Consider the following 22,851-nt stretch of genomic DNA (forward strand, 5'->3'; position numbering starts at 1 on the left):
TATTGTCTCCATCTAATGAGATGTGCAGGGATGGTCTGGAGAGATGGGAGAAGATTCTGCATGAAGAACAGCCCGTTTCACTTCTCAAGAGCTCTTCTTTCTCTTGGTACTGTGGACATAGCTGGACTGTCAGTCCTGTTGCCACATGAAAAATCCTGCATCTACAAAGGAGATGCTAGAGGGAGGGGGAAGATGTAAATTGGAGGAAGACCAGGATTTCAGACCACGCATATGGGTTTCACAAGCTTCATAAATAATATTCTTGGACTTACTATGGAGTCAGTCCTGCCAAAATTTATACTAGGACTTGAAACTTAATCAAAGCAGGTCCTTCAAAAAATGTCAACATGAGACTGAACAAACTTTTGTTAAGAGTAAGAACTGGGCAGCCCTGGTGGCTCAGCGGTTTAGTGCCGCCTTCAGCCCAGGGCATGATCCTGGAGACCCGGGATCGAGTCCCACATCAGGCTCCCTGCATGGAGCCTGCTTCTCCCTCTGCCTGTGTCTCTACCTCTCTCTCTGTGTCTCTCATGAATAAATAAATAAAAATCTTAAAAAAAAAAAGTAGGAATTAATGAAGTATATTTAGGAGAGAGAATTTAGGGATAGGGGAAAGAGATTACAATATGCAAGGAAGTGGTACTTGAAGAAGCAAGGTTCTTGATGAGCAATAGAGTCAATTCAAGACTGGTTTTTAGCAGAGCTCAGCAGCACAGGAAGATCTGGAAGGTGTCACCCAGGACTGACAACTGTCCAAGGGGTATGATGGAAGGTCAAGGAGTCAAAGAATTCTAAGGCTACTGGTAGAGTATTGAAGAAAAAAACTGCCTTTGGGGTCCAGCATGGGTTGGAAAGCAAGTGAGGTCAGAAAATCACCCAGAGAAGTTCCAGCTGCAAATGAAATCCAAAGGTTGGCATGCCGTAGGATAGCTAATAGGGCAATTTCCAGTAATAGCTGATATCTACAAAATGTTCATGGTTTGTAAGGTAACTTGACATTGCATACTTCACTTTATTTCTCAATAAACCCTTTGAGGTAGTCAGGTAGAGTGTGTATCGCTATCACCGTGTGCTAGATGTTCTCGGAGGCTTACAGGGGCAAGGTGACTTCCCAAAGTCTTAGCACTGCTAAACTGGAGAGCAAGGACTCCAAATGAGCTCTTCTGACTCCTAGTCCATGCTCATTCACTATACCATGACTCCAGAAGACTGGAAATATTATTAAGGGAAAGACAGGCTTGGAGAGGATATAAGTCAAGGGCCAAAGTCAGCTGTGTGATGTGCATGAATGGGAGACAGTGGTACAATTAGGCCCTGGAGGTTCATCTAAAAGTATTGAATGACAGCAGCTCAAAAGGGACATGAAAGTAATGCAGGGGAATGGGGGTTGTGCCAGTCTTCCCAAGGTTCAGGAAATTAGAGCTACAGAGAGAGCAGGGCAATCAGAATCCCTCAGGATAAGGAATTATAAGGAGCACACTATACAGATAGAGAAGCCAGGACTATTTCGTCACCAGCAGCAAGGGCTGAAAACTGTAAGACGGCTCAGGGTGGAGGGTATGAATGCATTAGCTAGCGAGTGAATGAATGAAAGCCAAAGGAGCAGGGTAGAAAGCTCTGACCATCGATGGATCATCAGCAACAGCAGGGCTGAGTGAGACATCAGACCAAGAGGTGGTGGAGCTCCATCAGTGACAGGAAGGGAGGCAGGCAGCTGTTGAAGAAGTCATGGAACCTTTGGAAGGTTTTTTTTTTTTTTTTTAGATTCTATTTATTTATTCATTCATGAGAGGCAGAGGGAGAAGCAGGCTCCATGCAGGGAGCCTGATGTGGGATTCAATCCTGGGTCTCCAGGATCACGGCCTGGGCTGAAGGTGGCGCTAAACCGCTGAGCCACCCAGGCTGCTCCCTTGGGAAGGTTTTAACTAGAAGTTAGTGTGAGGAGGGGAGAACTGTAATGAGCTTCAGATGAGACAATGTATGTAGAAGTATCTGATGGTGCCTAGTAAACAGCAGATGCTCAATGAGCTTTGGCTGAACCTGAACTTGAGTCATGTGGGCCTTGGGGAACTGTCTCCTCACTATTGACTTTTGTCTTTCAGTCAAATATTTACTGATACTATTACAGGCAATGTGTTTGGGGTGATCTAATAATGAATCAGACATCGACTTTGCCTGAGGAGCCCTGAGGCACAGCAAGTGGGCCAGTCTGGGATGAATATGATAAAGCAGAAAGTGGTAAGGAACACAGTGGAGCTGCTGTGGCAGACAAGGGACTCCCACTTTGGGTGTTGATATCTGTGGGGAGCATGAAGAGGAATCAAACGTGGCTTCTCAGAGGTACCCTCGGGCTGGACCTTGACAGAGGAACACTATCTGAACCCACGGCAAAGGAACACTGTAAACTAAGGTCCAAAGGGAGATAAACAAAGGGTATATGCCTAGGGAACAAAAAAAGTCTGGGTTGGATGGACAGTACATTTGATAGAGGGAAACGGTTAAAAAACAGACTGGAAAGGGAAGATAAGAAGACAAGACCAGAAGCAGAAGTGGAGAGGAGGAAGGGCAGGAGGAAAGGAAATATCTAATTTTTTAACAAGAACCATCCACTAGGCATGGGGTTAAGTATTTTGTAATATTTCACCTAATTTTTATTTCAATAATAATAATAATTTATTTTTCTTTCAATGAAAGAAATACTTCATTTAGTAAACGGCTCCTGATGCACATTGTGAACCTCGTGTTATAGGTGAGATGCTGAGGCTAGGAAAGGTTAAACCCCAGTGTGAGTGAGTCATGGATGTTGGGGTAAGGAAGTCAAAGTTTGGGCAGGGGAAATCACAGAAGGTCTGTGGACACATGAGGGACACCGGCAGCACCGTGCCACGTCGGGATGAACCAGGAACACAGCATGGATGGCAGCTCCAGGACCAGGGGACAAGCAAATGACAGTCCCGGTCTCAGACTATCAGATTCTGGGATTAGCCGTCTTGTTTCTCTGCTCTTCCCCAGGCTACAGGCCACAGGGCACAGTGCTAGGTCTACTTTAGGTTTTCAGTCCTTGATTAACAGTCTACTCAACCTGAAGTTCAAAAATAAGAAAAGCAGGGTAGCCCGGTTGGCTCAGAGGTTTAGCACTGCCTTCAGCCCAGGGCCTGATCCTGGAGACCTGGGATTGAGTCCCGCGTCAGGCTCCCTGCGTGGAGCCTGCTTCTCCTTCTACCTGTGTCTCTGCCTCTCTATCTCTGTGTCTCTCATGAATAAATAAATAAAATCTTAATAAAAAAAAATAAAGAAAGAACAGCACAGCACAGCACCTGTTCAATCTACTCCTCCTTTTCTTGAGACTAAGGTTAGGTCTGAGACACTTGGGGCTAATCTTTCTGACCTACCCAACCAAGGCTAGGCATCTTTAGCCTTTTCAGACTGTCAGGCAAAGTCTCAAGATGGAATGACTTATAGGTCTTTCAACACTGAAAAGTTGCACTCATGTGTTTGTCTGAAAACAGACTGTAGTATATCAATGTAATGGAACACTATTCATTGATAGAAAAGAATGAATTACTGATACATGAACCATGGATGAATCCCAAAATAATTATGCTGAGTGACAGAAGCCAAATTGAAGAGCCTATTGTATGATTCCATTGCTACAAAATTCTTGAAAGCGGAAACAAATCTGCATAAGCAGAGAGTAGGTGTCCGGGGAAAGAGGTGGGGAGACAGTGAGAAAGGGAGGATCACAAATGGACACGAGGAACTACTGGGCATGGTGGATTATCCTCATTATCCTCATTATGGTGATGACTTCGCAGATGTCTACATGTGTCAAAGCTCATCATGCTGTACACTGTAAGTATGGTTAGTGCAGTCTGTCTATTATTTCTCAGGAAAGCTGGAGGGAAAGTGTAATGCTATATAGATCTTAAACAGGGGCCCTATAATTTTATGCATTTCTGTAACTTCTGCGGCAGAGACTTCTTGTGTTCATGAATATTGCTGTTCTCTGTTTTCTGGCCACATGGGCCACGTTTTCCAGCCTCTCTGGCTGTAAGGTGTGGCCAGGCCCTGAGTTCTGCCAACAGAACGTGCATCTCCACCTCCCACCCACCACCTGACTGGAGGAGACTCTGAGGACACAGAATAGCTTGGGTCGTTGAAGTCGGTCCCCACGCTGCATTCACAGTGGTGTCAGAGAAATAAACTTGAAACTGTGTAGAACCACTGAAGTCTTGGGCTTGTTAAAGCAGTTAGTCTCCTGGACAAGGATATTATAGAATTTAATTATTAATATACATCAACATATAATATATATTAAACATATAAAGTGTAGGGACGCCTGGGTGGCTCAGTGTTGAGTATCTGCCTTCAGCTCAGGTCCTGATCCCAGAGTCCCCGGATCAAGTCCTACATCAGGTTCCTTGCATGGGGCCTGCTTCTCCTCCCTCTACCTATGTCTTTGCCTCTCTCTCTCTGTGTCTCTTGTGAATAAACAAAATCTTAAAAAAAAAAACATATAAAGTATAATGTAAAGTGTATTATTAATATGTTATATAATACATATTAATAAATCAATGGGAGTGTTAGTATTCCTAATACCAATATTAATATTGGTAGCAGAACAGAGAGCAAATCATTGAAAATTAATAGGCCTTAGTTTCCTCCTCTGTGAAAAAGGAGATTTTTCTGCTTATCTCACAGGCTGTAATAAAGAATAAAATTATGTATTTGAAAGCTTTTTGAAAACAAGTGTGTCTTTTACCTACAACAATATAATTATCATAACTGCTATTACGAATGTCTCTATTTGATTTCCTAAGGCCAAGTTCATGGTTTTACTTATCTAGTGAGGTCCAGGTGACTTTTCTTTGTTCTGATTCAGAAAGACCTAATTCTGGGGGAGCCCAGGTGGCTCAGCAGTTTAGCGCCACCTTCAGCCCAGGTCGTTATCCTGGAGACCTGGGATCGAGTCCCACATCAGGCTCCTTCTCTCTGTCTCTCATTAATAAATTAATAAAATTAAAAAAAAAAGACCTAATTCTTAGCTTCGGCAAGTGCCTCATACTTGATACAATCTGAGTAGATATCTTCTAGAAACCATTCATTGGGATCACTCTTCTTGGTACAAGATGGGAGACAGGTAAGTACATTCAAATGTAAACTCATTGATAATGGACACATTTTTAAAAAATAAAAATACTATCCACTATTCTTTATGTTAGGGGCTCCATTTGTATGTTCTCATTTTATAAGTTTTTTCCCAAGGTCTGGCCCTGAATTCAGTATCTGGAGGGTCATGAGGGAAGTGATGCAAGACAGATGTATCGATAACACAAACCATCACTACTAGAAAAAAGGGCCTCAAATTTCATCAAATGCTAGTAATTCAGCAGCACCAATGAGAGTAATGGGCAAGTATGAGGCTGCTATGTGCCCACTCAACTCCTGGGATTTCCTCCAGACTCTCGTGGGTAGCACTACGATGCATATAGTAACAAAAAGTTGTGCCAATACCATATTTAAAGTGGGTGAAGTCAGGCACCTTCAACGAACGTCACCTCTTCATTTTGGAGGTAGTGACCTTAGTCTAAATTAGATGCTTAATAGATAACCCCAGAACCTCAGTGGCTTACAATTACAAGGATTTCTCTCTCCAATTACATCCATTGAGAATTAGCTTCAGTTCTGCTGCACATCATTCCAAGGACCAAGCCAAAAGAGCAGGCCCTGTCTAGAAAGAACATCAGACTCATCCCAAGCATTGGCAGGCACTGCCCTAAGAACTCAGATGCTGGCTAACAGAACATATGTCTCAGTATTTAAGAGTACAGCCCAATGTAAAAGCTGTTAAATGAAGTATGTCCTATCCTCCTTGACAAATATATGTTCATAACAACCCCAGGAGGCCAAGATGGAATGGTAACTCGTTAGACCCCGTGGGGTTTGACACAGAAGCATCATCATGCAGGAGGAAGTGGCGCTGCCTGAGGCCTACTGCCTTCCTCCTCCTCCTCCTGTCCATCCCAGCTTGCACTGTGAAGGCCACCCCTGTCCCCACACTCAAGCTCTATTCCCAGCCCCTGTAGACCTGGGGCTGCACCGATCTGCCGTGTGGGCTGTACTTAGGGGCACACGTCCAGGAAGAAGCTGGGACACAGGCTCGTGGCTGTTTTAGGAAGAGGGTTCTGGAGTCCTGGGTACAGGGACTGTGCTCTAGAAGATGGGGACTGAAGACACATGAAGCCAGAGGAGCACCAAAACAGGAGCCAAGCCAGGGTCTAAGGGTAGCATGTGGATGAGTCTGACAAAGGAAAAAGGATTGGTGGTGGAAGCATATAGAACTCGATGCCGGAAGTGTCACTTCCACCTGCATTTCACTGCCCAAGCGTGATGTCAGTAGGGCAGGAACATCCTGCTGGGGGCAGGTGGGCAGGGAACTACATCATAGAGAGACAGTGAATATTTGACCAGTAATATAATCTGACACCAGTATTGAGGTGTTTAAGGGAGGAGGAAAAAAATCTAGGAGTTGAAAAAAACATTAAAAGCTCACAAATGGTTGCTTTCTGAATGCAGTGAAATGACACAGTGCCTTGCAAAGAGCAGTGAAGGGGGTGGGGGAATTGGATTGAAATATGCCAAAGTGGAAAATGCTCCCACAATCCCAGCATCCTCTGCGGGAAACGGACAATTACTTGGCAAAGGGAAAGCAGTAAGTCTCCCGGGATACATTCTGGCTCAAACTAATAACGTGTTGCTTGAGGCAACCAATTTGTACAAACAAGCCAATCCTGAAGGGGCAGGGGGAACAACTCATGAAAGTAAACCTGGTGATTGCTCCCTAACTCCCCTCTTCCTCCCCACCTTCCCTCCCATCCCTTGGGGGGAGGGGGGCTTTTCTTCCTGATTTAAATTCTACAAAAAAAAAAAAAAAAAAAAAAGCCAAAGACCTAAGTGGTTGCACAAAAGCATGTTGAATGAGCCCACCCTTCAGTCAATGGGATCTAAAAGAATAAAAGAAAACTGCCTTTCTGTAAAGGCATTTTATAAAAACTAGCCAAGGACATTAAGAAGAACTTATTTGGGGTTTGATTTAGCTGTTTTTTCACAACTTTAAGAAATTTTCTTCCCACAGACTGAATCTTCGCTCTTAAACATGGGGAGTTCTGAAAACTACATTATATTGCTATCTCATAATGGCCACTCCTTATTATCTTCCAGGAACTTCATGTACCTGGTCTCATTTAACCCTCAGAACAAACCTGCAAGCTCAGTATTACCATTATTATTTCCATTGTGTAGTTGAAAAACTAAAAGTCAATGTGATTAAATAATTTGCTGAATATCACAGAACAGGAGAGTAGGAGAGATGGTGTTTGATTCTGCTCTATCAAACCCAGAGAACTATAGCTTTCCATTACATTATATCTACCTCCTGCCAAGAATAAGCAACTAACATTATGTTGGTGAAAAGTACATGACGGCAATATCTAAAATACTAGCTCCCTACCCTCAACCCCAAAGCAAAGAGACCAGCCCTCAACAGCCCCCCACAAATAAGCCTGCCCCCAAATAGACAAATCATAAAAAAAATTTAAATAGCTCCAGTAACATATGTAATCTTTTAAATGGAAATATTTTCGTTCTTATTTTTTCTCATTTTTTAGAGTGATCTATGAATATTATACATAATTCAGATCCTACAGAAATAAACATAGTAAGAAAAGTCCCTGAAATAACCAATATTAGCAGTTTGGGATATATCTCATTAAACTTTTTTCTATATACTTAGAAACAGAAATACACCCACACCCACACACACACACTTATACGTATGTACACACACTAATACAGCAAACAACTATATATAGGCCAACATAGCAAAATGATTATACATTCTATTCTCCAACCCATCTTTTTCAATTAACGATATAATTGAGACACTTTCCATGACTGCATAGCATTCCACTTTATTTGCTTTTTAAAAAAATATTGTATTTATTTATTTGAGAGTGAGAGACCATGAGAGAGATTGCAAGCAGGGGAGAAGGGTAGAAGGAGCAGCAAACCCCCCCTGATCTGGGACTCGATCCCAGAACCCCAGGATCATGACCTGAGCCGAAGGCAGGTACACTGCCAACTGAGCCACACAGGTGCTCCCACTTTGATTATTTGGCTGGCTATTTGGGTTTTGTTTGCTTTTACTAACGTAAACAGTGCTGCATGGCACAGCCAGGCACATGCTTAGCTATTTCCTAGGGATAAACTAAGAGTTACAGAGTGTGACATTTAAACTGACACCAAGGGGCAGCCCAGGTGGCGCAGCGGTTTAGCATCGCCTGCAGCCCGGCGTGTGATCCCGGAGACCTGGGATCGGAGTCTCACGTCAGGATCCCTGCATGGAGCCTGCTTCTCCCTCTGCTGTGTCTCTGCGTCTCTCTCTCTCCCTGTGTTTCTCATGAATAAATAAATAAAATCTTTAAAATAAATAAATAAATAAATAAACTGACACCAAGGGCTAGGAAGGTCTTTCCACACTCCTGGCATGCAAAGTCCCAACTCTCCACTCCCAAGATGAGATGCTTTCAATCACTTAAATCCTATCAAGGCGACATTCTTGTTTAATCTGTATGAATGGGGATCAATCATCTCTTCATATTACTTCTTTGCATTTCTTCTTTTGTGAACTAACACATTTACTTTTGAACTGGCGTGCAGGCCAATGAGTCCAGAAGAACAAACTGCTCCTTGGTGACCCACTGAGCCATTCCATAGATAAGCAGGTGAAATAGGTGAGTGAGCAATTTTTTAAAAGACTTTATTTAGGGGCCCCTGGATGGCTTTTTTAAAAGATTTTATTTATAGAAAGAGAGAGAGAGAGAGAGAGAGTCTCAAGCAGACCTGCACTGAGCTCAATCCCATGACCCTGAAAATCATGACCTGAGCCAAAATTAAAGAGTCGTATGCCAAACCAAATGAGCCTCCCAGGCACCCCATGAGGGATTTATTAAGCATAACCAACTCCTTTTTCCTTACTACAGCTGAGAGATGTAGCTCTAAGTGGAGCATCAGATGCAAACTCCAGTTTCTATAGCAAGTGGCCCTGCTAATTAATGGTAGCCCCACAAAGACCAGAGAGGACAGGTTTATAGTGTCCATCTGTGTATCTTGCTATAGGGAAAGGAGAAGACTTCTAAGTCATGTTTGCATAGTGTTATGGGCTGCACTGTGTGTCCCAAAATGTCTATATTGAAATCTTAACCCCTAGAACCTCAGTATGTGACTCTATTTGGAGATAGGGTCTTTTAAAAGGTAGTTAAATTAAAATGCGGTCTTAAGGGTGGGCCCTAAACCAGTATGACCATTCTTAAAAGAAGAGATCAGGACACAGACACACTCAGAGATAATACCACATTGAACAAACAGGACAGAGGCTTCAGAAGAAACCAACTCTGTTGATGCCTTGATCTTGGAATTTTGGCCTCTGGAATTATGAGGAAATTAATTTCTGTTGCTTAAGCCATCCAGTCTATGGTACTTTGCTATGGCAGCCCTAGTAAACTAATACACATAGTGCTCCACATAAGACTTTAAAAAAAAAAAATTTGTCCATTTCACAGCAAAAGAGCCCATGAGCAACCCTTGGTGCTGCCACCGGGGAGGGCTAACGTCTTTTTTTTTTTTTTTTTTTTTAATTAGTTTCAGACATAGAATTTAGTGATTCATCATTTGCATATAACACCCAGTGCTCATTATATTATGTGCCCTCTCCTTAATGCCCATCACCCAGTTACCCCATCCCCCCTCTTCCCTCCCTTCCAGCAACCCTCAGTTTGTTTCCTAGAGTTTAGCATGTCTTATTGGTTTGCCTCTCTCTCAGTTTTTATCTTATTTTATTTTGGGGGAAGTGCTGACATCTTGTTGATGTTTATAACCTTGTGTTTAGCACTTCTGTTTCTAGATGAACCACAAGGTGGTGACATGAATTTGTTCTTGAGGCTCATGGCAGATGTGAATTCTACCTAAGGCAATTGCCCTTTTATAGGAAGTAGCATCATCTGTCTCCTCACTTAACCCATAATCTGTTCCGTCACTTAAGCTGAGAATTCATTCTCTCCCTTGAAACAAGCATGAAAAGCTAACTCCCATTTTCCAAGAAAGCCTATGTTAATAAAACATTAATAAGGAGCTGTTCTAAGCTCTGAGGAATTTGCAAATGGAAGGAAGAGATGCCCCTGCAGTAAAGTCAGGTGGGTGAGAACAGATGTGTAAAGAGAGAAGCACTTCAGCACATCTTCACTGCAGAAGAGCCCCCAAAGAGAACCACAAAGACCCAGACCTTGTCCCACCCAGACTTCGGGACCAAGAAAAGAGTTGTGTGATCTAAAACACATTGGCTTGGAAGTCAAAAGACTTGCCATGGTCACGTCTCATACCAAAATTATTAAGAAGAAAAAAAAAACCCAAAACAAAACCAGTTCCTTGGATCTGAGGGCTTTTATCTCTACTAGCTCCACTGCTTTGAACTTTTACATGAGTGAGCTGCACCCTCATGAAAGAGGATCCATTGTTTAATTCAGGAAAAAGAAAAAAAAATAAGATGAAACGTTCAGAGAGGAATGAAATAAAAAATAGCCAGTTGTACCTGGCCAATCTCTTTTTAAGGGGGCACCTGAGTGGCTCAATCAGTTAAGCATCTGACTTGGTTTTGGCTCAGGTCCTCTGCGCTCAAAGAAGAGTCTGCTTGGGGTTCTCTCTCTCCCTCCCTCTGCCTCTACCTCCCAACCCGCTTACTCTCTCAAATAAATATCTTTTAAAAATAATAATTCAAATGGTAGGTGAGGGACAAGGAATTATAAGGCCTGCTGCTAATACTTAGGCCTTGGCTTTCTCCCCCATAAAATGAAGAAATTTTACTAAGTAATCTCTTAAAGTTCTTCTGTTAAGGTCTGTGATAAAGAAACCAATTATTACAAGCCTAGACAAATACAAAGACATCCATTTCCAGAAAGCTTCAGGATTAATGACAGTGAACACATGAAAAGGGCATGGCATACCAGCCTCCATGGTCTGAACATTTTGTGTCCACTGATACTTCGTTGTGCTCGAGTTTTATTACCTGAAAAAAGCATAGCTCATAATTCTTTCCAAAGCCTGTCGAGTGATTTGCACAAGCACTTCATTTATTTTTTTTAAGATTTTACTTATTTATTCAGGAGAGACACAGAGAAAGAGAGAGAGAGAGAGAGAGAGAGAGAGGAAGAGACACAGGCAGAGGGAGAAGCAGGCTCCGTGCAGGGAGCCTGACGTGGGACTCGACCCCGGGATTCCAGGATCATGCCCTGGGCTGAAGGCGGCGCTAAACCACTGAGCCACCTGGGCTGCCAACACAAGCACTTTAAATCAGTGATGTTTATCCCTCACCTGGAAAACTACTTAAAGTGGGAGATAACATCCTTTCTTTTTTTCTGAGGTCAGAGGCAAGCGTATCATGCAGATGCAACATAGCAAAGAGAGAGATGATTAAAAGCATCCCCTGCACACCTCCAGGTGGATGTTCCAGGCATTTGTGCTAGAGGCCAGACTGTTGGGACAATCCAAGAATGAAAATGTCATTGTTGGCCTCAAGGACCTGAATTTGGTCAGGAGATGAAAGAACCACACCACTAAGACCAGAAAGAAGAGGTGGAACAGGGACTGTGGCCTGGAGTAAAGCTCAGGACAGAACTCACTCCAGGTAGTTCACTCAGCAATGCCCAGGCTTTAGGACCATACAAGATACAAAGTAAGGACTTCACATGAGAAAACCTCACATGAATTTCATCTTAAACAATCAGTAGGATTTTGTCATATGCGGGGGAAAAAAGGAGTTATTCAGAGTAAAAAGCAAGAGTAAGTAAAGACATAGAAATGGAACATTGTGAAGCATAATGGGGGAAACAGCATGACTGGGATTCCTTCCATCTGTTCTAAATATTCAATGTCTTTTGCATTTGTTCCATTTCTTCTACCCTAATCCAGTGCCCTAGACCAGGCCACCAGATATGTTACCTAGATTACTGCAACATGTTAACCCTACCAGTAATACAACTAATACCTACCATGCTTTCCAAGGAACAATGAAATAAGCAATCCTTTGTGATATCTGTCGCAACTTAAATGTACTATGGAAACACTTGTGATTTCTGCTGATGATTAAGTGGGAGGTATTGCTAATACCACTGCGGTTTGTGGCCTGCATCCATAATTGATGGAAATGCTCATTTCACTAACTTCCCTAGAGGTGAGAGACAATAAAGACCTATCATCCAAATTCATGGACCCTCTGGATCCTACATGGTTGCAAAGATCCAGTTTTGATCACCTGTTTGGAACTGAAGAAACACAACATCTTAAACTCTGCCCTATAGGACTGGTTGACGTGAATGAAGTACTTCTTCCAGTGAGCTCAGCCATAAGAGAGGCAGAGCTATAGAATGTTGACAAGCCTGGGTGTCAATCTCAATTTTGTCACTTAACTAACATGTAGTTCTGGGCATTGGTGTCCTCATCTATAAAAGGAGGATCATAAGACCAAAAAGAACACCACAGAAGGTAATCAATAAAAAGCATTTCAGCTGTCACCTCATCTTTAGGATTAGTGCTTTAGCAAGTCTAGAAGGGACTTGCAGAATCTCTGGTTGGAGGCCACAAGTTTTTAATTAAGTAGTCCCACGATATCTATCTAGTTTAGAATCCCTGTTTAGAACATAGCATCTTTTTTTAAAGATTTTATTTGACAGAGAGAGAGAATGAGAGTGTGTGCGTGTGTGCATGAGTGGGGGCAGGGGCAGAGGGAGAGCGAGAGCCAGACTCCCCACTGAGCAGAGCACCTGGGCTCCATCCCAGGACCCTGGGATCATGACCTGAGCTGAAAACAGACTCAACTGACTGAGTCCCCAGACTCCCCTTGGAACACAGCATCTAAACACTACCTCTCTTTCTCAGATTTTGCTCCACACAGTTAGTTTAACAGTCCAAGAACCTATTTTGCTACTACAGAAAAGCCTTCCTCATTTCACCATCTTTGCAGTGTTTGAGGGGGCTAACTAGGGAAGGGACATGCAGAAAACATACAGTAGGTGAGAATCTGAGACCCCCAACTTAGGGAGCGCCCCTCACCATACCCACGCACATCCATGCACATCAATTTTTAAAAAACATTCAAAAGGTTATAGTAACCCCCTAAACAGAACAGGAAAAACAAAATGAGACAAGTGGAGAGTTGCCTAACATCTGAAAACACAGGAAAAGAGGTGTCCTTCCACACTAGCTGCTCCTACTTATTCTCTTTTCATTCCTTTCCACCATGAAGTCACCTTTCAATCAGCAAACATACTTCGGCCTCGGTAACCAGAGAACAGCTTTGGGAAGAACGGTCTTGCAGCTCTATACCAGGATAGTTCACTTCTTCCACAAAGATCCACTGTAGAATTTCAATGTGCCAGGCAGCGTGCTGGGAATCTAACATGATCACGATGTGGTTCCTGCTTCCAAGAAGGCGTTGGTCAGGTGGGACCCCTGAACAAGTCATTCCTGGCCCACAAGATGTGTGGACAGGGCAGGTTCGTACTCAGCTCCTGGGAGCACATAAGAGGCAGGAGTCAGTCTGCAAAGGGCTCTCTGTAATGGCTTTGCACAGCTTCCTAGGTCATAAACACCACCTCTCATGGTTCCGGGCACCAGGTGGGTGAGCAGAGAAGGGAGAGCTGGACTGAAGCCCAACACTAACCTTTTAAGTTGCATGGCTTTAGCCAAGCCATTTAACCTCTTTAGCTATTATTTCTGCATCCATAAAGTGGGGGTAGCAATATCTACTTTTGATTGTGAAGATTAAATGAGATGATGTGTGTGTGTGTGTGTGTGTGTGTAGCACATTCCTGGCACATAATATTCTATAAATAGAAACTATTTTTAAAATTATATACGAAAATCTTTGTTTAAAAAATTATTTGAGAGAGAGAGAGAGAGAGCGCACAAGCAGGGGAAGGTATAGAGGGAGAAGGGCAGGCAAAGAATCTCAAGCAGACTCCAGGCTGAGCAAAGATCCCGACTCAGGGCTCGATCTCATGACCCTGAGATCACAACCCAAGCTGAAACCAAGAGTCCAACACTTAACTGACTGAGCCATCCAGGCACCCTTGTGTGAAAATCCTTTTAATGGCAAAAAATCTGTTTGCAGATTACCAGTTCTTTGTAGGCAGTTATCATATAACTTACTCATTTTTGTATTCATAACAACTGGTAAACTACCAGCTTTACTCAATAAACATTTGTGTTTCTGAGAAACTTCTGAACCTCTCTGGAGAAACTTTCAAAGAAACTAGTCATTGGGGATCCCTGGGTGGCGCAGCAGTTTGGTGCCTGCCTTTGGCCCAGGGCGCGATCCTGGAGACCCGGGATCGAGTCCCACATCGGGCTCCCGGTGCATGGAGCCTGCTTCTCCCTCTGCCTGTGTCTCTGCCTCTTTCTCTCTCTCTCTGTGACTATCATAAATTAATTAATTAATTAATTAATTAAAAAATTTTAAAAAAAAAACCTTTAAAAAAAAAAAGAAAAGAAACTAGTCATTGGAGGTTTTGTTTGTTTTTTTTAGCACTGATTAAATTCCAAAATGCACAACTTAATGGAGATAAGAGTATCAAGGATCCTGAAGCTCCCTAAGGACAGAAATGAGGCCAGATTTATATATATTAATGAAAGAGGAAAAGGATATAATGTGTTCCTTTAAAAATGTTCTACTGTTCTTTGATTTTGAAAAGGGGACTACTGTGTAGCAAGATGATGACTACTGCTGAAATTTGTAGCCAGGCAAAAGAATTTTATAAACAGATTCACTTTATTCTTGTCTTCCAAGAAAATATATTCAAGGTAAAAAAAAAAAAGTCATGAACTATGCATGTGTCTTGAGAACAACAAAAGCCCCCCACTATGACCCCATCATGCACAATGATAATTACCGTTTACTGGGAATCTCGGCCCCTGATTCCTGTCTGGTGCTCTACCCGCTGCAGAGGACCAAGACAAAACCAACAATAGAGAAACATGTCACATCTTATAGTCATGCAGCCCTGATGATGCTCCCCCGCCGTCATTAACTAACAATGACCAGAGACACTTCCTGAGCATTGAAAAAGTTCTTGTCCCAAAAATTGTCCATCATTTTCTACCTACTATAAACACTTGTTTCTGAGGGGAAAAAAATAAATAAATAAAAAGAGTCCAAAATCCCTGGGGATATCCTACTCCTGTGGCAAAATTCTACGGTGATCAGTTAAATGTAAATGAATCAAGAACATATGGTCTACATTTGTTTTAAAGCCCACAAGAGTTTAAGTACAAAGAAAGTCTGGCAAAGTGTAGCCTTGGGTCTGCTGAACCTAGAATTTAAAAAAAAAAAAAAAAAAAGGACAAGAGTTGTAGCAGAGCATGAGACACAATAAGGCTAACTTTGTAAATCTGGGCCAATTCAACGAATTTTTTTTTTCTGGTTTCTCTGGTTTCCCAACACTTTAGCAATGGCATGAACTCCCAAGTCAAATTTGTCAGTTTATGTATGTTTGGGTTTCTGAACATTGAGATCTGACCAGGTAGGTAGGTAGTATGGGCTAATGGAAAGCTAAAGTATTTTCATATGTACATAAATATACATGTGTATATGTACACACAGAAATTATGTGCATTTATGCATACATAGGAATGATTCATACACATACCCACACACAATTTCAGAACTTTTTTTCTTTCTTTTTTTTTTCCTAAAGATTTTATTTCTTTGAGAGAGAGCAAGAGATCACAGAAAGAGAGTAAGAGAAAGAAGACTTCCCAGTGAGCAGGGAGCCTGATGTGGAAGCTTGATTCCAAGACCCTGAGATCATGACCTGAGCTGAAGCCAGACACTTAAGTGACTGAGCCACCCAGGCACACCAATTTCGGAACTTTCTGAAGTCTTTAATAATCTAACACTCACTATGAATCTCCCACAGAGGGGGCACAGCATGACCTAACATATTGGTCCCTGGCATCCTGGTTTTTCTTGAACTGCTAAATGGGATACACTTGGGGAAAAGGCTGGGCTCTTAAACCCATTTTGGGGGGGAATACTTGGATAGCTCAGTGGTTGAGCATCTGCCTTTGGCTCAGGTCATGATCCCGGAGTGCTGGAATCAAGTCCTGCCTCCAGATCCCTGCAGGGAGCCTGCTTTTCCCTCTGCCTGTCTCGGCCTCCCTCTCTGTGTCTCTTGTGAATAAATAAATAAAATCTTAAAAAAAAAAAAAAACCCAAATGGGACTCAGATATCTGGGATGCACATGACTCTCCCCCACCCCTTGCAGTCTCACTCCTTTCATTCAAGAATCCATTCAACAAACAATTATTAAACACCTGCTATGTGCTTCACCCAGGCTTGACATTCCTCGGTGTACACGTATGCCTGAGCATGTTAATCCTACACTTAAACTCTCCACTTATCTTGTATGTAAAAGAAAACCAAAATGGAAGCCCACCACTTAACAACAGCTTGTGCTCCTGCAAACATTTCTGTGTTTTCCCTTTCCTGCTTCCATGGACTTTCAGAGGCTTATTTTTACTCCCTCGATACTCTTCCTGTTTATCATCCCATGTAAAACTAGTGGTGTTACAGAGCTATGCTGTCTGGTGAAGATGACAGGGGATGCCTGTCGTTCAGGGAAAGGGGGCCCCTGGGGGAGGAAGGGATGAGAGAGGAAACACGTGTTATTAAAGATCTTGCCTGTTCCCAGTTCTCCTGCCATGTGCTCTGGAGAGCTGAATCCCAGAGCAAATACCAACAGGCTCTCCAGCACTGCCCCATACCATCTGTGATGTGACCAGGGTGAGGGGATTTGTTTGCCTTCCTCCTCCTAATTTACTCCCTTGGTGAGAAAAGGAGAAGAAAGTGTGGGATGATCACAGAGTCCTTCCCTCCCACAAATATGCTGGGGATCAGGATTGCCAAATCTCTGCAGAAGTCCTGCCGCAGATGACAGGGAGGAGTCTGCGGCTTGCCACAACCCAGTGCAGAGCAACAAGGCCAAGGTAAACAGGCTGGGCCCGGGCCCCCATAACCCTCTGCACGCAGGCAGTGAATCACAGCTTCTGCCCCAGCCACATGCTCGCACAGCGTGCCTCCAGGGAAAGCCCAGGCCAGCTGGAGCTCCTGATGAAGGCTGCCATTCTTCACCTTCCACCTCCCTCTGCAAGGCTAAAAGGTGTGGGGTGGGGGGGGATAAACACCAAAAGTCTCCCCGAGGCAGCTCCTCCCCAGGCCCCTCAAGCCCTTACTACACAAAGCACCCACACTGAACTTTTCCCGCAGCACCTCTCTGCGTGTCCCCATGGCTCGCTTCCAAAAAACGTAAAACCCTTCTCAGGTGTATGGTTTAGCGTCCTCTTTGGATTATCCTTATTTCCCATGTCAAAGGGAAATGAGGCCCAGTGATTATCCTTATTTCCCATGTCAAAGGGATTTGAGGCCCAGAGCTATCAAATTAGGATTTTTTAAAAATTCCTGCCGCACTTTGCACTGCATGAAGCACCCTCACACACATCCTGTCGCCCAGTCTGGGAGGGGTACTCAGCCCAAGTTCACAGATGAGGAATGGTGGTCCCAGGGAAAGGACATGCCCAGAGAGAGAGACAGACCAGACTCCGCCCCATACCCTCATGAGGATTTAGTTTACCCTGACTGAATCATCCAGCCTCCAGGCAGACCCTTCCAGGAGGTAGGCCACTGGCACAGCCTGGTGCCAGGTGGTAGACAGGCAGCCACCTGACTGGGCGGCTTTCAAGGGTGTCTAGATTGCTTTGAAGCTCTCACTAGCTCAAATGAAAGCATTTATAAATTCCCTACTACTGAAATAAAAAATAAATGCCACAAGTTTAGAAATAATTGATCATTCTCCTAAGCTTTTTTTTTTTTTCTTTTTTCCTTGTCCAGGATGAGTTAGAGGCTTTTCAAAGCCAGAATTCCGCCTTAACTACATAGTCAAGATGTTCAGAAAGAGGCTCATGGCGTTTCTGTATCTGAAGCTGCATCCAGACACTGTTCACACAGCCTGGGCCACTCACCTCACTCTCATTTTTGCAGGGCCCCAAGGCATGCCACTTGCCACTTCCAGGCCTGGAAGAGTGGGTGGAGGTGAGGTGGGAAGGAGATGGAGGCATTCCTCTGGGCCAACCTGGGCCTTTGTCTGATTACTTAAAAATAAGGAGTTTTCTTTACAGAGTGGAGTGTCCAGAAACTTGTTTACATCACACAATACTGTAGGCACACAGGAGTCCTCTAGAAGCATTCGTATCTGCTAAACATGAACTTATTCCTCATATTCCACTTACAATATACCTTATTTAAAAACCTTTTGATTCTATTTATGTCAAAAATGAACCCCATGGTCGGGGTGTCTGGGTGGCTCTGTCAGTTAAGCGTCTGCCTCTTGGCTTCAGCTCAGGTCATGATCTCATGGGTGGTGAGCACACTCAGCAGGGAGTCTGCTTGAAGATTCTCTCCCTCTGCCTCTCGTGTATGCGTGCTTTCTCTCTCTCTCAAAATAAATAAATAAATCTTTAAAAAAAACATAAACTCGGTGGCAAAATATGTGTATATAATTATATGCATCCTCTACACCTATCTGTACAGAAGGTCTGGAAGGTAAGGCAGGAAAATGATAAACATGATGACTCTGGGGGCACCTCCAGGTTTGGGAATCATGAGAAAAGGCTTTGGAACTTTGGTTGAAATCTACATTCATCCATTTCTTAGTGATATTGTCTGAGACAAGCATCTTAACCTTCCAGGCAGGATCAACTAGGAGATGGGGAGAGAGACACCTGTCATACAGGATTGTTGTAAAGGCCAGAGATGATACACATCATTTACTGGCACATAGCACACCCTCAGAAAGTGCTGGCTGCGATTATTATTACTTCTGTAAAAAAGGACGGTTGCCAAAAGGCCACACCTCTAGCCTCCCGTAGCTACAGAACTGTGTCCTACTGAAGGAGAGAACTACAAGCATCACTCATTGTTCCACAGTCCTAGTCTTACCTCTGCTTCTCCAGAGACACCCTGGGCTACAGGTCATTGAGGTCCTGGTGGAGACGAAAGTGTGTTGGCTATTCTCCATTTGCTTCATCCCTACCCTCACCCCAAATCCATTCTCCCCTTCTTCTCCACCAGCTCTATGGCCTGTGGGCTGACCTCAGTGGGTTGCCTTACCAGGGCCCCGTGTCCTTTGACTGTCAGCTGGGATCTGCCAGTGGGAAACACTAGCACAAGATCTGGGCACTCATTCTCCCCTCACTCCCCACTTTGCCAAATTTCTATCCTTCCTATAGACACAGCACCTGTCAGGCAGTGCCTCTTCCATGATTCTAGCTTGTGCTGCCTCTGTAAGTAGTCCTTTCATTAAACCCTCTTCTGATAAACCTTTTTGAAGATGCCATTTGCCTCCTGCCAGGACCCTGACCAAAAACAATGAGGGAAGAGATTTACTCACTGGGAAATGTAATACTGTTAGTATGGCTTCAGGAAATTACTGAAAATAATTATAAGCATTGGAGACAGATTAACCATGTCCAGCTCAGAGTAGGACTCTGATGTTCATCACTGGAACCTCTAGAAATTGGAGCAATTTTCATCTAAGTAGAGAGGTCATGGGGAAAAAAAAGGCTGAGCCTAGAGATCCTGACTTTTTCACAGCGAGGAGCCCACCTACAACTCTCTCAAGCAATATGAACCCCAGGGCGGGAGAGGGAAGAAACCACAACCACGCAGATCCTGTGTCTGGCATCGTGTAAGTTGTTCTACATAAACTGCCTCACTTGGAACTGACAACAACTTGGTAGGTTGTTATCTCCACTTCCCAGGTGAGAAAACTGAGTTACAAAGCTATTAAGGATCTTGCCCAAAGTCACACAGCTAAATGGAAGACTGAGGATCTGAGCAGTCTAACCCGAGCCTGCATGCTCCTAACCAGTGTGTTACATGCATCCCCCACGGAAGGGCCGGGAAAGGTGCTTGAGAATGAGGAGAGGGAAGAAGACGGTGAGTCCATTCCTAACTGCCTTGGCTTCTGATGGTGCCCTCCCACCATGAAATGCTCCCCACAGTGGAGATGGGATTGTAGGGGCACATTTCAGCCACTGACCATGATCATAAGCCACAGAAAGTAACCAGAATGGAGAGTGTGTGAAAACAAAATGCTATAAGGAACTGAGGCTTGTGAAGAGAGACTGTGATAAACTAGGATTTTTTGCAGTATTATCAAATACCAACCCAAATCCTGTCTGAACCTGTTACTCTGCAAGAAATCCCCTTCTCTATGTGTAGACCCCTCCAATAACACACAGCAAAATAGCAAATGTTACCCAAATATGAAAAACGATCCTGAGACAAATTCCTAAACAATGTTTTTGAGAAAGAAAAACAAATATTGCTGGACACACCTGGCACATTCATCCACAGAGCAATTATCTGTAACTCTATCACTTTCAAAGGAAAATAATCCCTTGGGCCAAATAAACAAAACCCCAAGAACACACTATCCAATGCCATCCTAAATCTAACCCCGTACAGTGCTTGTTAGCAGGCCCGTAGTCTACGTGCAAAGCCAGGCAGCCTCCTTCTTACACATACTAAAAATTTAATGAAGGAGACCAGGGGATGTTTCAGACTGACACATAGCTCGAATCAAGCACAACAGAATAAACATAACTGCCAAAAGATCTGTAGTCTGGACACAGTGGCTGAGTCCTGACTCCCATTCTGCTTCATATAACATTTGCTTTTTCTTTGCTTAAATCTACCTCCCTCTTGCTAAAAAGGGAAGGTGCACAGGTAAGTGAATGAAAGATTCAGCCTTGTGCATATTATGTATAGTTCAGTCATCCAAGGAGAAAGCAAATTGACAAGGAACAGTATTTGTACTGAATAGAAAACAGCACATTAGGATATAATATCAAATGGTTTCCCAATATTAACACCCTGCCAACCAACCCGTCCATCTGTGTACGTGTTCTTTCCTTTTTTTTTTTTACGTGTTCTTTCCTAATGCAATATTGAACCACTCTATATTCTAATTTTTGACTACCACACCTGAACTCATTCTGTGAACAAAGCTGGCAGCAGAGATTTTAAGAGTGGCAACAGGTCACCAAAAGTGATATGCAAAGCTTTCTGGGCTCCATCTTACCAGTTGAGTCAGCCTGGGAAGCCTTTCCACTCATCTGCTCCTCAGTACTGATGAGCTGCAGGTCTGTGTATGAGGGATCAAAACTAGGACTACTGGTGTCTTCAGAATGTGTGGTCCAGCTGCTCTCAGAGGTCAGAGGGCATCTCCTCAGGGAGTCGAAGGAAGGGCACGTCCAGCAGGGCATGGTCAGTGACAGGGCTGGGGACAGACCAAAAACAAAAGCATGTCATATAAATAGTTGTGCTCTCTTTATCTTTAGCGCTTGTCTTATCTTGATGGTGCTCAGATCCTATGAAATCTCAACAGCCATGCAAGGCAAGGAAATGATGGAAATATCACTTACGACAGACAGGGAAAAATCACTGAGAGCTCACGGGGAGTCAGTATTAAAACCAGTGCCACAAAAAAAGGGGTTTCACGACGCTCAAATGGAAGAAAATCTAACGAAAAGTAGTGATTTTCAGCTCTACTTCTATTTCTAAACTGCGATTTCCACTTCATCCAAACCAAAACTTCATGAATCCTACAGTTTCACCCTTACCCTGCCTCCATTTTTAGTGGCATGCCAACAATCACAAGAAAACTCATCAAATTACACTGCAAAATCAGAAAGAGGGTATAGGTGAGTATATAAATGTTTGCCTAGGAATGTGACTTGCCCCCTGCTTGAGTTGACTATAAATGGAGAGTCTGTGGGCTGCTACATACACAAATTGAGATTTCCTGGAGCTGCTGATCTAGGATACAGTAAATAAGAACTTCCAGGGGAAAATGCACAGGCCCTGACTTTCTCCCCTGAACCCTGACCATCAAACTCAGCCTTTCGAAACCACTTTGGAAAGTTTCTTTTTTTAAATGAAGTTTTCTAATGTTCCTCATTTGTCTTCAGTTAATAACCTGCCACATGGTTTCTCCATGGTGTTGCATAAGGAGCTTATTGCAAATTTATTGAGAAGTACTAAAAACAAGTGCTGAAAGGAGTGTGGATAGGGAAGGAAGAATAGAAGAGAAAGAACTAGCATTTCTTGAGTCCTCATGAAATTCAAACACTTTTACAAATGTTACCTCATTTCACCATTAATCCTAAGACACAGGCAGTGGTCTTATTTGACACAAGGGAAAACTGACACTGGAGGTTAAGTAGCTTGTTCAAGAAGGGTCAGTTCTCGGGGGTGCCTGGGTGGCTCATCAGTTCAGTGTTCAATTGCTGCCCAGGTCATGATCTCAGGGCCCTGGGATTGAGCCGGGTCGGGCCCGCTGCTAGGCACAGAGTCTGCTTGTCCTTCTCTCTCTGCTCCTCCTCCTTCCCTCAGAAATAAATAAAATAGGTGGAATCTTTAAAAAAAAAAAAAAAAGTGTTAGTTCTCCTAGCTGGAGAACCAAAATTGTAGAGTTGGCTTTAGCAAAATTTGGGTTAAAAGAAAATTAAGGGAAAAGAATAAGCAATATATGTGACATGGAACAAATATGAAACCACAGAAAATTTTCATTCTGTATTCTCTTAGAAATTGATAAGACATACAGATCTTCTCTTTCTAGAGTGCTCACAGCTCACCCCTGCTGTTTTAGCTAAAAACGTTACCCTTTCAGTAAAGTATCCTG

General features: G+C 43.3%; 1 protein-coding gene across 7 annotated transcripts in view; it reads right to left on the reverse strand.

The window, feature by feature from the left end:
• STON2 (stonin 2) overlaps positions 1 to 22,851 on the reverse strand; it is a 168,119-nt gene that overhangs the window by 69,855 nt on the left and 75,413 nt on the right. For all 7 annotated transcript variants that reach the window (XM_072839573.1, XM_072839572.1, XM_072839571.1 and 4 more), the window contains one exon: positions 21,250 to 21,447. In XM_072839573.1, the coding sequence (XP_072695674.1) occupies positions 21,250 to 21,447 (198 nt within the window). The remainder of the gene's footprint in view (positions 1 to 21,249; positions 21,448 to 22,851) is intronic.

Source organism: Canis lupus, chromosome 9 (genome assembly GCF_048164855.1).
Source record: "Canis lupus baileyi chromosome 9, mCanLup2.hap1, whole genome shotgun sequence".
In the NCBI taxonomy this organism is placed as follows: Eukaryota; Metazoa; Chordata; class Mammalia; order Carnivora; family Canidae; genus Canis; species Canis lupus.